The 14,322-nt window shown below is 41.0% G+C and overlaps 1 protein-coding gene across 2 annotated transcripts in view; it reads right to left on the bottom strand.

The window, feature by feature from the left end:
- The window catches only part of phldb2b (pleckstrin homology-like domain, family B, member 2b), a 42,062-nt gene that overhangs the window by 2,351 nt on the left and 25,389 nt on the right, over window positions 1-14,322 (bottom strand). For both annotated transcript variants that reach the window (XM_044176713.1, XM_044176714.1), the window contains 15 exons: window positions 13,514-13,885; window positions 12,012-12,173; window positions 11,555-11,692; window positions 10,274-10,402; window positions 8,624-8,779; window positions 8,191-8,301; window positions 7,962-8,036; window positions 7,043-7,195; window positions 5,974-6,117; window positions 5,632-5,731; window positions 4,143-4,293; window positions 1,619-1,709; window positions 1,206-1,352; window positions 455-674; window positions 100-185 (listed from right to left, as the gene is read on the bottom strand). In XM_044176713.1, coding sequence (XP_044032648.1) covers window positions 100-185; window positions 455-674; window positions 1,206-1,352; window positions 1,619-1,709; window positions 4,143-4,293; window positions 5,632-5,731; window positions 5,974-6,117; window positions 7,043-7,195; window positions 7,962-8,036; window positions 8,191-8,301; window positions 8,624-8,779; window positions 10,274-10,402; window positions 11,555-11,692; window positions 12,012-12,173; window positions 13,514-13,885 — 2,235 coding nt within the window. The remainder of the gene's footprint in view (window positions 1-99; window positions 186-454; window positions 675-1,205; window positions 1,353-1,618; window positions 1,710-4,142; window positions 4,294-5,631; window positions 5,732-5,973; window positions 6,118-7,042; window positions 7,196-7,961; window positions 8,037-8,190; window positions 8,302-8,623; window positions 8,780-10,273; window positions 10,403-11,554; window positions 11,693-12,011; window positions 12,174-13,513; window positions 13,886-14,322) is intronic.

Below are 14,322 nucleotides of genomic sequence, written 5' to 3'. Positions count from 1 at the left end.
TTTTACAAATGAGGATATTAAATTACAAGACAATAAATCATACTTAGGAGTTATTTGCATGCATCACTTTTGTAGCAACATATACATATTAACACATACCTTATGTGCATTCTTCAAGTGATCATAATACACTTCTTCAATAGCTTGGAAGTAGATGACTCCTTTCAGCTTGGCTTCGTGCTTGTCTGCAGAAGATATAACAGTAGCTATAACATATACATGAAATGTACAAATACAAATGTGTGTCATGTTCTGTTTTATTTATATTTACTGATTTATATTTTAAATGCTTGTAAAATACAGGAAATACAAAATATGAAATAAACGTACGAGTTAAATTACCTGTGTGTGTACCTCTATCTATGTGGATGCTCCGTACACATATTCCCTGTTGTCTGTGTATCAATGCATTTGCATCTTTATGTGGTAGTGTTTTTTGTGCATCTTGCCCTACCTGCGTAGTAGGAGAGTGTGCGTCGGTTGCGGTCAAAGACGAACCAGCGTTTCTTCCAGGTTTTGATTTTGCCTCCCATCTTGACCAAGTAGCCACGGCAGGTCTTTTCAGAAATGGACAAGTGGAAGCACGTGTCTGTGCTGTGGCCCGCCGACTCGATGTGAGCCCGCAAGTCAAAATCGTCCTTTCGCACCGGCAGGTACCGTGTTAGTGGCCGGGACTGGAGGGAAAACAGTGAATAGGTAAATTTAAAGGGAGAGGTTCAAGTAATGACAATGATGTATTTATAATTTCTATTGTGTTTATGTAACTCATACGAATCACGCAGATGTCTATCATATGTTAAGATAGATTAAACTTTATGATTCTTTCTTCTGCTGCCAACAGTTGATGGTCCAGGCAAGAGAACAAAAGATGATGGATGAAGCTTATACTAAGAACTGTCAGCAGAGACGTGATTGAAACCATAGAGAAAGAGGGAAGTATGCATGAAATGTACAAAAGTTAGCTACAGAAAGAAGATGGAATACTGTTAAAAAAATAAAAAATCTCTTACTGCTGAGAAAAAGCTTTCTTTCTTTTTTCCCCACTTATCCATAACGCTTCACTGGTTGCAAGAAGGGTCATACAGGTGATTAAAGAGCATGCTGTACCAAGTAATCGCATACTGAGAAACGCTGCAGCTACTTTCCAATAATAAATGAACATTTTCGAGTGGAACACATGCTCCCGTCTTGTTTTTCTTTCCTACCTGTGCCCTCTGTTTTTCTCGCAGCTTCACCTCACGGTCGATGAGTTTCTGGCGTCTGCTCGTCTCCTCTTGTAGCCTTTTCTCCAGGTCCTCCCTTCTTCTCCTCTCCTCCTCCAGCGCCTGCTTTCGCATGTCCATCTCGCGCTCCTGAGGAATCATTTAAATTGTTGCACATTTTTAAAACACACACACTCATAGAAATGGGGAAATACATCTGTGTTTTATTTAAAATGTATATTTTGCAATTTTACCATATAAAGTAGTGTCTCTGTGTCTTTAAGTTTGGGGATTTATCACAAAGGCAAATCAAGGAACGTCATTCATGCTTTTATATATTTGGCCATTAACAAACTGTAAAACAGTGAAAACAAAAGGATGAAATCTATTTGATTCTGATTTTATCTCATAGTGACCTTGTGTTCGAGGAGGCTTTTCCTCTCTGCCTGGGCTTCTCTTAGCAGACGCTCCATCTCCTCTAGCTTGGCCACATTTGAAGTACTGGCACTGCAGCACACACACACACACACATACACACACACACACACACACACACACACACACACACACACACATCAGACAAAAAAATGCAGGAACAACTTAAGTACAATGAACCACCTGGCATACAGTCATGGGAAAACAAACACCAAATCAACTGTCATGTGGCTGAACGTGAAACACACTGAAAATGTAATGAAACAGAGCAGCTGCCAAGTTAATCAATTACACCTGCCACACCAGCAGCAAATGTGACACATTTTTCCTTGTGTTTTTTCAGGTGTTACATTTTCTGAGAATCTCTGGGTCAGTGCCACAGTAGTGGATGTACAGATGGACTTAGCTTTGTACTTAAGTTATTGCCGAGATGGTGGAGTATGCAGACTGAATTCAACACATGCACACAGTCATGGCTTAAAGCATTTTGTTTAGCATTCCAACAAAAAGGCTACACTCTCCTGAGAATACTCACTGTTTATGCGTGTTTGTGCGTGTGTGTGTGCTGAATTAAAGAGGAAATCCATTAGGAAAGGGAGCCTGGATCTCTCTTTCCTCTTTCTCTGTAGGACTTTCTGACTCTCTGCTGTATCACGGTCAGTCTTCAGTTTAGCACAGCAGGCCTAGTCTAGCTTCAGGTCTCCCAGACTGCAGATGGTCTACACATGACATGCATTCTTGACTAACATCACAGGGACGGGATTTGTGTATATGTGTCATGTTAAACATTATTTTGCGCAATTTTCCTCTCCCTCTGACACGCACACGCACACACACACACACACACACACACACACACACACTCTTATCCGGAGCCAGAAGGAAATGGATACCTAGTGTTGATCTGTGATGATGTCACAACATTGTTATGATGAATGGTACACATTAGACTCTAAACAAATCAGGAAGGAAGGGAGGGCGAGAGAGCGAAGTAGGGTACCCTGAGTAATTGAAAAGAGAAAAAAAGGATCGGGAGGGTAGGAAAAGATGAAGAAAAAACAAGAGCAAGCGGAGAAAAGAAAATGCTTTCCCGCTCTCTGGTATTTTTTCAAAGTAATTTGCCAGTTTCTTGTAAAATCATCAACACAACGTTCACTCTATATTCTGCCATAGTTTAAACTGAATACCACCAATTTACATACTAGTGAATTTTGGATGTGAATATTACTATAAGTCTGTTGATTGTTAAACACTTGCAGGTAGTTAACGTGTTTGCTATAATAATTCACATTGTATGCCATATTTCAGACTATCACTTGCATTTAGACTCCAATTAATCTTACATCACGCATCCCATTTCCCTGTCATTACTCCAATAAACATTAATCTAATCTTTTAATGTAGCTCCAACCTCATTGTAACATCCATCCCTTCCTCACAAACCCTTGCCATTCTCTTACCTCAATCGATGAGAGGGAATCGCACTCATAGTCATTGTAGACCAGCCCAGTTCAAATCTATTTATTGAAGTATTTGGATTACTTGAGAAGAACTTTATTTATCATGCTCCAACACCTGTATCTCCAGAAAATGGGGCACATCACAGACAAGATGAGAAAAAAATAATCCAGTTCTATCATCTAAACTACTTTTTTGTCCAGTACTCATCCAGGTTCCACTGCACACGTCTTCCAATCCAATCTAAACCGGTACAACACAATCCAACTGGAACCATACTGAGGATCACAGAGGCAGCCTGTTCCAGGAAAATTTGCAATGCAGAGAGTTCAATCTGCAAATGGTTTGGGACTGTGCAAAATCTATCTGCAGAAATAAGACCATACCATTCTGAGAAACAAGAGGAGGGGAGACAAAAGACAGATGCAACCACTGTAAAAAGGAGAGAAGGAAAGCATGCACACATGGTTTTAGTCCAGATGGGGGGCGGACCCCCAAATGTACCTCCACACTCATACTAGTTTGCTCAGTTCATCTGAACCTGAGGGGCTTGACTGTGTACACACACACACACACACACACACACACACACACTTCTACACATTTTCTTCTCCAAGGAGGGACCATGAAAGGCGGGAAACCTCCGCTTTGCAGCTCCACACATTTTTTACATTATCTCACTTTCTACTCTCTTTGACTGTAGGAAGGGGATGGGGGGACAACAATGTTTCATATTATGAACACAAAGGGACATTATTTGGTTTGAGTTTTCAACTGCCGGGCCTCATATTTCAACTTTTCAACCTTTCTGTCATTTACTTTCTGTCATTCTTTCTTTGTCTGTCAATTTTCTCTCAGTCCTTTCTTCAAATTATTCTAAAGGAGTGACGAAAGTAGCAATGAGTAACGTTCATCAGCACACACTTCACATAGAAATTTTACTCTTAAGTCAGAAACACACACACCACTCATAGGCTTCATTTTTTTTGTTTCTGTTACTTCCATTAATATTCACAGATACAAACAACACACGCCGGGGACACTTACCTGGATACATTGTCAGGTGAGCAAGCAGAGATGCTGGTTTCAATGGAGTCGGTACTATCCACACTCATTGTGTCAAAGGCCTGGTTATCACGGTACCCGAAGGCATCGAGGTAGACATTGGTCTGGGAAGCTGCTCGGGAGCCGGGCTGACCTGGAAACACGCGCACACAGAAAGAGAAAAACACAGCAGCTTCAGTAGAGACTAATGCTACTTATTCTTCTTATGCATTAATGCACACTTGTGTTGTACCTGTCTGTGTCACTCCATCTGGGACATCAGTTTGCCCAGATGGCTTTAATTTAGGATCACAATGCCCCGCCACTGTGAGACGCTCTTATTTGTTCAGTGAAAAACAAATTCACCTATCAGTGTAACTGGTCTTGTTAAAAATGTGAGGCTCACAAACAAACAAACAAAAAATATCTGCAAAACGACTACATGCAGTACAGTCCTAAAAGTAGGGTTAGTCCAAAGATGTCTGGGAAGAAAACGAGATGTCCTCAGGAGTAGAAAGAGGAATGTTGGCAAAATTATGGTGCAGATACTTAAAAGAGAGACTAACTCAGCCTCTGGGTACAGGAAGAAACACACAAAAAACCTGATACTATCTGGCCCTTGCAGCAGTCCCACCCATCTGATGAGCCAGATCAAGGGACCAAAGGGACTGAGGGAGCAGATGCATGTGCCAGTGTCCGGAAAAAACATCAGTACTATTACAACGCAAGGTACACAATACAAATATTTCAGAATACAATTTTGGGATATCTGCCTCGTAAAAGTGCAGCAATGAAATGGTTCTCTATGAAAGATCAAAACCTATCTTTCATTCAAAGCTTAAAATGGAAAAAGGGCACAGCATCCTTGAGGTAACAGACCGTCCTTCATCTTTCAGCAGCTAAATCTGCATTCAAAACCACATGTCAGCAAACACCCAAACAGAGGGCAAAAGGATTATACTCTGTGGTGAGTGAGCAGCAGATTTTCTTAATGATGGGAAATGGCTGGTTAACGTTTGTGGTAGGAAGTTGACTTAGAAGAAATCTAGGTTCTAACACTTTTACCAACTAACGTACCAATTTTCAACTTGTTCATACTCAAACCAGCAACTCTGCTGAATACTCACAGACACACAATACACGAATACTTGATGGAGCAGCCCTTCCCCACTTACATTCCTGCACTATCTCCACTAAGAGATAAACAAATGAGAAATTTTGTGATCCAACAAAACACAATGAGGTGCACACCCACACACACAAAACCTCAAGGATTGATGTCACCATATAAGGTGTATTTTTATGTGACAACCCAGAGTTTCAGTGCTTGTGCGAGTGTAGGAGACACAAATGAGAGAGCAAACTGACAGATACAGATAGTCTTTGTAAGTGAAGTTACATGTATTCCCATGCATTATCCGTATATATGGTTTCCAAGTGTGTTTGTCCATATGTGAGCAGATAGGTGTTGAGCATGCGAGTGTGTGTGTACCTTTATGCAGACGTCGAGATTCAGTTTCCTTGTTGGATAAGGAGAGAATTCTTGGAAGAATGCTGCCACAACTTGTGCTCTGTACCAGGGGCTGATGGGACTATAAACAACCAAGAAGAGACCAAACCTTTTTACTTCCATGATTTAGTAATTCTAAACAAATCTGGCATCTTCAAAATTACATAATGTATACAGTATTGATGTAATATTTATAATACACAATACAAATGTCGAATTTGGGAAAATAAGCTACAGATAGACCAAGAACCAGTATAACAATACATGATTTGTATTGATTTGTGTAATTTATGCATACATGACCATCTCCGTGTGTGTGTGTACCTTGTTAGGGAAGCTGCGTCCCAGTGTTGCACACGTGAACTGGGGGGTCATGGAAGATGTGGTTTTCTTCCTGGGTAATGTGTCACTTAGATGGGAGCCACTGTCTTTCTCAAACCTCTTCCTCTCTTCCAGCAAACGGAAATGCTGATCAAACACACACACACACACACACACACACACACACCGCAACAGAGGGAAGGGATGTACATAGTTAACTGATTGAGCGATTATTCATTATTAACATTAATTTCAATCCAATTAATGATCAAAATGATCCAATTTCATTTTAGGTCATAACATAACATAACATATTTTCTTTAAGGAAAATGTAATGACTTTAAAGTATTACATATGATCAAAAAAAGACACTGTGGCAAACAACAATTCTTTAATTTCATTTAGCCAGCCATATGAATAAATCACATTTATTTTATTCATATGGCTGATCAACATTTTTAATTGTGCACTACAACCTACCTGAACAATTATCAATTATTTATTATAATCAACATCAATCCATCAAAGCAATTGTGTAAAATGTGCATCTGGTTTCTACACAATGTGTTTGTCACATAAAAACAGACAAACACACAGTTGCTGACACACACAGTTGCTGACACACACACACACACACACACACACACACATTACCTGCCTGTGTCGGTGATGGTGTTTTTTGACAGGAAGGGGAGGTGGAGGAGAGTCAGGGAGGGGAGAGGGGTCTCGATATGACACCATGTTCTCTGGCCAATGCACAGAGGGTGTTTTGGGGAGGGGGCGGGGATTTAGATGGGAGGAGGAAGAAGAGGAGGAAAAGGAGTGACAGTCGGCAGGTGAGGAAGAATGACAGAGCTTTGAAAAGAAGAAAGGAACATTGTCAGAAATCTGAAATAGTGTAAAAGAAGCAGGGAAATTGGGGAACATAAACACACACACACACACACACACACACACACACACACACACACACACACACACAAACAAACAAACAAACACACACTTTGCATCATATACGTCTGTGTGCTAAACTACACACGCAAACCCTGAACACCACTACACACACACACACCTCATCCTCCAGTGGTTTGGGGGTGTCACCGTCAGGGGAGGGGTTTGCGTCGGACTCAGGAGAGGCATTGGCCAGAGTGGGGGCATGGGCGGATTTAGGGTCCCCCCCAAGCTGTGAGTAAAGCTCATTGATTTCACTGACTGTGACATAGCCCTGGAAAGTGTCATGTGGAGAAATGGGGGAGAGAGAAGGGGTGAGGCATAGCATGACGAGAGTATTAAGATGTTATTACAAATTTGAGAATTAGTAGTTAGAATAATGCAGAAATTGGTGGCGATTTTAGCAGTTTCAAAGGAAAAATAGAACAAAAAGTCTTGTCACTTAAAAACGTGACTTAGACACTGTACTGTTAACATTCATTGAGCGGCGTACACAAGACAATAGACATTCTTACAAGGTTACCTCAGTATTAATATATTTGCGTATAAGATGTGCATAGAACTAATGAAATAAGTCTCAAATTCCTTTAACTTCTTCCCTTCCTGCATCGCAGGGACTGGCAGTTACAGTAAGAAACCGAAAGAGGAAAAAGAAGTAATCAGAAGGAGAGACATGACAGACAGGAAGGAAGGATGAAATGGATTTAAACAGACTATATGGACAAAGAGAAAAACAGAAAGGGATATATTAGTAAAACAAGACAAAAGTACCTCAGCATTCTTGAGGGAAATAGAGGAAAGGGGGGATGAGAGGGTGCACAAGTTGACTGGAGGAGGAGAAATTGTGGCAGAGGTGGTGTGACGGCAACAATCGCTAAAAGACCGACACACATCAGCCAGAGAGGCTGTATCCTAGCAAGCAGAGAAGAGGAAACCCCGATTAAAAAGTATGAGGGACCCGGCCACTTTGAGAGTCTTAAGGAGTTCAAAGATGAGGACAGTTCTCATTTTCTTGTCTGACAGCTGTCAATCAAACCTACCTCCCTCAGAGTGAAACCCCGGCCACCAGTGAGGTCAGCATATTTTCTTTCCAGCTCGGTGAGGTTTTCTTTCTCCTAACAGACAGAAAAAGGAAATGAAAAACAATGTTAAAAACAAAATGAAAACAATGTTAAAAACAAACCCTTCTTTAAGGGTTTATTTTTCCATTCATACACAGAAGCAAGGATGGTCAGATGCATACACATGCAAACATGGATATCCTAGTACCCTTTGCAGCATTGCTTCGAGGTTGCTCCTCTCCTTCAAGAAGCTCTCTTTCTCTCGCTGAGCCTGCTGGGTAATTTGTACTGCCTGCTTCTTCAGAGTTAACAGTCGCTCCTGAAGGAAAAGCAAAACAAGCTTGTTACGTGTTTCTAGCTCACTTATAGAGCATGACACTAACACTAGTGCCAAAGCTACTAAACGAAATACGTTTACATGCTTTCAGCCCTTTTTAAACAGAGATTCAAATTAAGCAGTAGATCAAATAGGGTTTGTTTCACTGCGAGTCCAGTACCTCTTAGAAAATTTGTAAAGGCTGCACATAGGTGGATGGATTTTAACTTATCTGGATTTTGAATCATAATATAACATTGTGATATTTTACTGTATACATTTTCCCCAGGTTTGACTCAGAAAACACGCAACAGACAGTTGTTACCTTGCGTGTGACAGTACTCCGCTGGTAGTCTGCAATTTCCCGGAGAAGCTGCTGCGTGTGGGTCTCCTTCTCCTCGTCCTGTCTGCTCTCTCTCTCCAGTTGCTGGAACTCCAGGTCCTCAAAACGCTTTGTCTCCGCCTCGAGCACCTCACAATCCTGACACACAAACACACACAAAAAAATAACGTACAGGTAAACAGGCAAGCCAAAGGAATGCATGTACACAGGACAAAAGTAACTACACATACTTTTATAGTACATACACAAAACATGCAAGATGCAGACATGAAGATAAAAAAAAAAAAAACAGTATACAAGACCAACAGACTTGTACTAACAACATTCACAGGGTATGTATGGCAGTTAAATGCATGCAAATACATCAATTTATTAAAAGATTTACAGTAGACTCTGGTAGAGTACTGAAGCAGTGCTATATTAGGTTATATGAGGTTATAAGATTGATCAATTCATTAAACAAACAATTCATATAAATTATCTAATGGATCATACATGCAAGTGTTCATAAACAACCTGACATATAAAAACCTGAAATTCTTGATCTAATTTGAAAATTGCCTATTTTAGTGATGAGAATTTTCCCCAGTATGTGCGACATAATTGTAAGAACTCTGTGAGAGGAAACTGCTTTCAGAAATATGCACGCAATTATGTATCAAAAAGAACTTTCTCATCCTACAATACACTGACAAAGACAAAGAAAACCAGACACACAGATCCCTGAAGTAACAGTCATGCAGACAACTATAAAAAGAATAACCAGGAATAACCAGTGTCTGAGTAAACATGCAACATGTTACATACTGTAAGCATTCCCCCAAAATATAGATGATTTAAAAGTGTTGTCTCCTCAAGAAATCAACATATTGTTATGTGGGAGGAAACTGGAGTGGCCAGAGAAAACCCATGCAGGTTAGGTTAATTGGCGATTCTAAATTACCCATATGGTTGTCCATCTGTATGTGTCAGCCCTATCCAGGGTGTACCTTGCCTCTCACCCAATGTCACCTGGAATTGGCCCCAGACCCCCGTGACCTTCTACAGGATAAGCTGGTATAGCTAACAGACTGATGGATGATGGATATTGTTATGCGTCAAACACAACGGGTGAAGCCTTAGACTCTATGTCTAAATGTCAGTGTATTTCTGTAATAGCCAAACAGGTCTTAAAGCCAAACTCTTGCGATACTTTATACTCTAACAGGCTCAACCCTTGTGATGAAACAAAGAGATGTGTAGACATAGAAAACTAAAGAGTTAGGTGGCCGTGGGGCAGAGAGCAAGTTAGCTCAGGAAAAAAAAAAAGTGTGCATGTTCACATGCAAGTCCAAGTATGCAAGCATCACGATTCTCTTTCTATATGAGTCTGTTCATGTAAACACCTGTTCACATATCCTGTATGCTTTGAGTGTCAATATGCATATGTGCACATAAATCTGCTTTTGTTCTGGGTTTCTTCTATCAGTGTACGCATGCACAGCTGTTGCATTTCCCAGTTATGTTGAGTATTCTTGCTTCTATGCTTGTTTACATGTTGTGTTTTATCTGCATGGAATCCATTGGTTTACACACTCAAACACATATCTTCCTGTGTATGTGTTTGTGAGGTGTGTGTGTGTGTGTACTGACCCTGGCCAGCTGCTCCTGCAGGGGCTCCTTGGTGGCCTCAGGGCAGCTGTCCAGCTGGGAGCGCTGCTCACACACAATCTGAGCCAACCTCTCTACTCTGCCCCTTTCTGCCTGCAGCAACTCGCACCCCTGGCATACACACACACACACACACACACACACACACACACACACACACACACACATACATATGCATGCCCACACATGTACACATTTATGTGCACACGCACACACACACAGGACAGAGAGAGGATGGCAGCGTTAGTGGGACTGGGGAGCCACAGTTAGTCACTACGGCAACCAGGTCAGCAAGATTAGCCTAGAGGGAGGGGGGGGAGGAAAAGCTGGAGAAGAAAAAAAAATCAACCAAAGGGATGGAGAACTGGGGAGGAATTGAGTAGAAATGAAGGCATGAAGGTAGTATGAATAGCGTCATGAGTTCTATCTCCTGCCTTTTTTCCTCTGTTTGTTTGAATGGAAATGATTGAGGGAATGGGTAAGAAGGAATGGCTCAGGAGGGTAATGGTCCTCTTTATAAGTACCACAACATATACAGGCACCCAAAATCTGTACAAGCACTCACCTACTCTTCAACAGAAGTTTTGAACACTTATCTATCTAATCGTTCAGTCTCTCTCACTCAGTATCATGATGTGGTTATATCCTGTACAGTATCTCCCGGCTGTGGGGTCCATGGAAATTTCATGATCAGGCCAGGACTCAGTCCAACAGAGGAGAACATCCCAATGCCAAACCAAAGCATGTGCACGCAAACACACACACATACACACAACAAATCCAATCTGCTTATCCACTTACACTTCCCACCCTGTCAATGATACCATATATTGGTATAAATGTAGACAGACACACACACACACACACACCCACGGTCCTCCCACAGGAGTGTGTGTAAGATAGGAACACTTGGTGACCGCTATACCCTGGGCAGTATTAGCAGATATATATTTGGACCAGAGACAGCATGAGAAGGATTAACACCTACCAGTTAGTCACATGACCCCTAAATGTATGAGAGTCTCAAATGGCTGTATGTATTTTCAATACCACGCGCACATATAGACCTTGGAAAGGGAAATGTGTCTGGTTAAAACCCATATTTAGTGTACATGGTTTTCAACTGCATTTCAAGTGTCCCCTCATCTTTTAACCCACCAGTGTGTTAACAGGCTCTTGGTCTCAGTGTCAGCCATTATGAATCTCTGAGTAGTTTCCCTCTCACTCTCATTGTTTCACAATAAAGCGTAACCTGTTAAATACCTTTTCTTTTTCCTGCTGGGACTTGGTCTCTAGGTCAGCCATTTTGTTGTGAAGTGCTTCCAGAGCATCTTTTTCCTGCTGGAGGGCAACTACCTCCGAATCCATCTCAGCCTCCACCAGAGCTCGCTCAACCTCCACCTTGGATAAATATACACCAATAAGTAAGCCATTTGTAGTGATTCTGGTCTCTTTTGTGAGTTTTCTGAACAGAACTGATTTTAAATTCCTGATTTATCCTTACTTTTATTAAAGCCTTTACATAACACTACCTAATAATGTGTGATTTTCACCAACAAAATGTGTCACTGAATTGAAAAGAAGTAGAATTCTTCACTTCTCTTTAAAAATAAGACTTCTAGACTTAACATTAAACTATGAATTGTTAAGATGGACATTTTTGCTGCTGTGTGTCTGTCTGTCCAAAATGCCATCGTCCCTCTCTCGGCCTTCTCTTTACCTCTCGGGCAGATTCGTCCATTTGGTTGTCCAGCTCTTTGATCTTTTGCTCCAGCTCCTCCATGTTGTTCAGCACCTGGATCCTCTCCTCTTCCACACGCCTCACTTCCTCCTCCGAAGGCCTCACTTCTTGTCCGCGGCGACGAGCTGCATCATCTAGAGCCTGGTAACAACATCATCAACAGAGTCACAGATTGAACCGTAGTTAAGATGTAGTTAAAATTTTATCAGAACCAATACTGGGGATTCATGGTAATTAGTTGTAATAATAATCACTGACACCACCAATTCAATAATGTGCTGGCATGAAAATAGGTGTATCAAGTATTTGTAATTTTATCAGAATCTATGAAAGGCCTCCATTTTCATCACTTGTTGCCTGCTGGACATGTTCACAGAAAAAAAATCAAAATCTTGTATTATAGCTAAATATTAGCATGTGCAGTGCTGTAAACTGTTTGTTGTGGTGAAAATTTCTGTTCTTTTACAGCAGAATAATGTGGGCATACACAAGCACACATACACCCACAAACAGCAGCTGTCAATTATAAATGGTAACACTTAGCCTGCTCTAATCTAATAAATGGGCTGTAAATATCTCCCATCTGTGTACGTGAAGGATATGTATGTTGATACTTTCCAAGTATTAAGAGGAGTGATCCTTGTCACTATCATGTTTTCCAGAAAGAGCAGGGAGCATAAACACTTCTCACATTAATACTGATTAATCTTTTAAAAAGCTGACCAAAGTCAAAGGTGCTACTTTTGCAGTCTTGTACTCTTTTCATACAGGAGATGTGTATGATGCTGAATGTACATTTAACATGCGTTTGACCAACTCAAAAGAGACTGTTGTTAGAGGATAATATCTTGTCAAAGAAACTCCAGTCAGCAACTGTAGATCCATATGCATTACCCTTAACCACAGAATGACACAGAATAACTAGAATAACTATATAAATACCAATAAATTTAGTAAATATTTTAGTTCTCTCAGCACACTCTCTTATTCGCCAATTTGTGCAATCACAGGTGCTTGCTCCCTCTTTCTCTTGCTTTTTTTTAATGAGTCAGGTGGTCTGTTGAAATCCATTTAATCACCAATGACATTAAATCATATTCCCAACCCTAAAAGAAACACTTGTTCACCAGTGCTGTGCAGCATCCAACCCATGTTCAGCCCTGGCCAGGGGGAGGGTCATAAGGTTAGATGATGTTTGTCTGAAAGGGTTATTGTTGAAGGTAGGTGACTGCTCTACACTCTACACTTCACTTTACATACTCATTAAATAAACAGGACTCTGCGTACAAGTATGTTTTTTACATCTATGTGCATTTAAAAGTGGTAAAGTGACTCTGAGTCTGAAAATAACAAAACTGTCTGTGGCTAACTGAATTCAGGTCCCCTGTTCAACACTTGACAACAGCTAAATATGTGATATTAGTTGGAGTGCTCCATGTGTACATATAAATGTGTACATATACATGTCCTGTGTCTTGTACCTCATTGATCCTCTGTGTGCGTGGAGAAGGTGAGGGGGCGAAGCTTCGCAGACTAACAGCTGGTGATTCTGCCCGGTTGCTGCTGCTGCGCCTCCGTCGTACCTGTAGATCATCATCATAGTAACCATTCTCTGATCCAGGGAAGGCCATGTGTCCATTCCCTGTCGTTCCATTAACAGCTGAAGAGTCTGAAAAGACAGATGGGGTGTCGTCATCGTCGTCGTTCAGTTGAAGCTTCTCAAGCTCCTGGTTGATCTTTTGGAGATCCGCCACAGCTGAGGTGGGACTTGTAGCTGTGCCACCTCCTCCATCTCTCTCAGGCCAGCCCAGCTCCGAACACAGAGACAAGATGGTCTCTAGCCGCTGTCGCTCCTGGGATGAGCATACACACATATGTGTAAGAGTTACAGTACGTGAAATTGTAGTTGTGTCAACTCATTATGATTGTTCTTTACAATGCTGTCTAAGGTAGGTTTTTAAAAGGGTGTAGTTATAAGTGAATATGCTTGAATTTAAGTTGTGTAGTTATTTTTGTTAGCAGGTTGTGATCATTTTACTTCAATGGGGTAAAACTTTGTGGTGGCTACTTTGAGTAACAAACCGAAAAGTCCCCACCATTTTAGTCTAAACTCAAGTCAGTCCACTGCCTATTAGACACCGCATAGAGTGTTGGGGTGTTACACAAATACAGTATAACCCTATGTTATCAAATAACACAGACATTTTTGTAAAGTCCTATGGTAGTGCTGGATGTGTGCACTAAATTTAAGTTACATTTCTATTAGAGTCAGATGCTAACTAGTCAAATA

The sequence above is a fragment of the Siniperca chuatsi genome, linkage group LG19, assembly GCF_020085105.1.
Source record: "Siniperca chuatsi isolate FFG_IHB_CAS linkage group LG19, ASM2008510v1, whole genome shotgun sequence".
In the NCBI taxonomy this organism is placed as follows: Eukaryota; Metazoa; Chordata; class Actinopteri; order Centrarchiformes; family Sinipercidae; genus Siniperca; species Siniperca chuatsi.
This window is presented reverse-complemented; position numbering and strand designations above follow the sequence as displayed.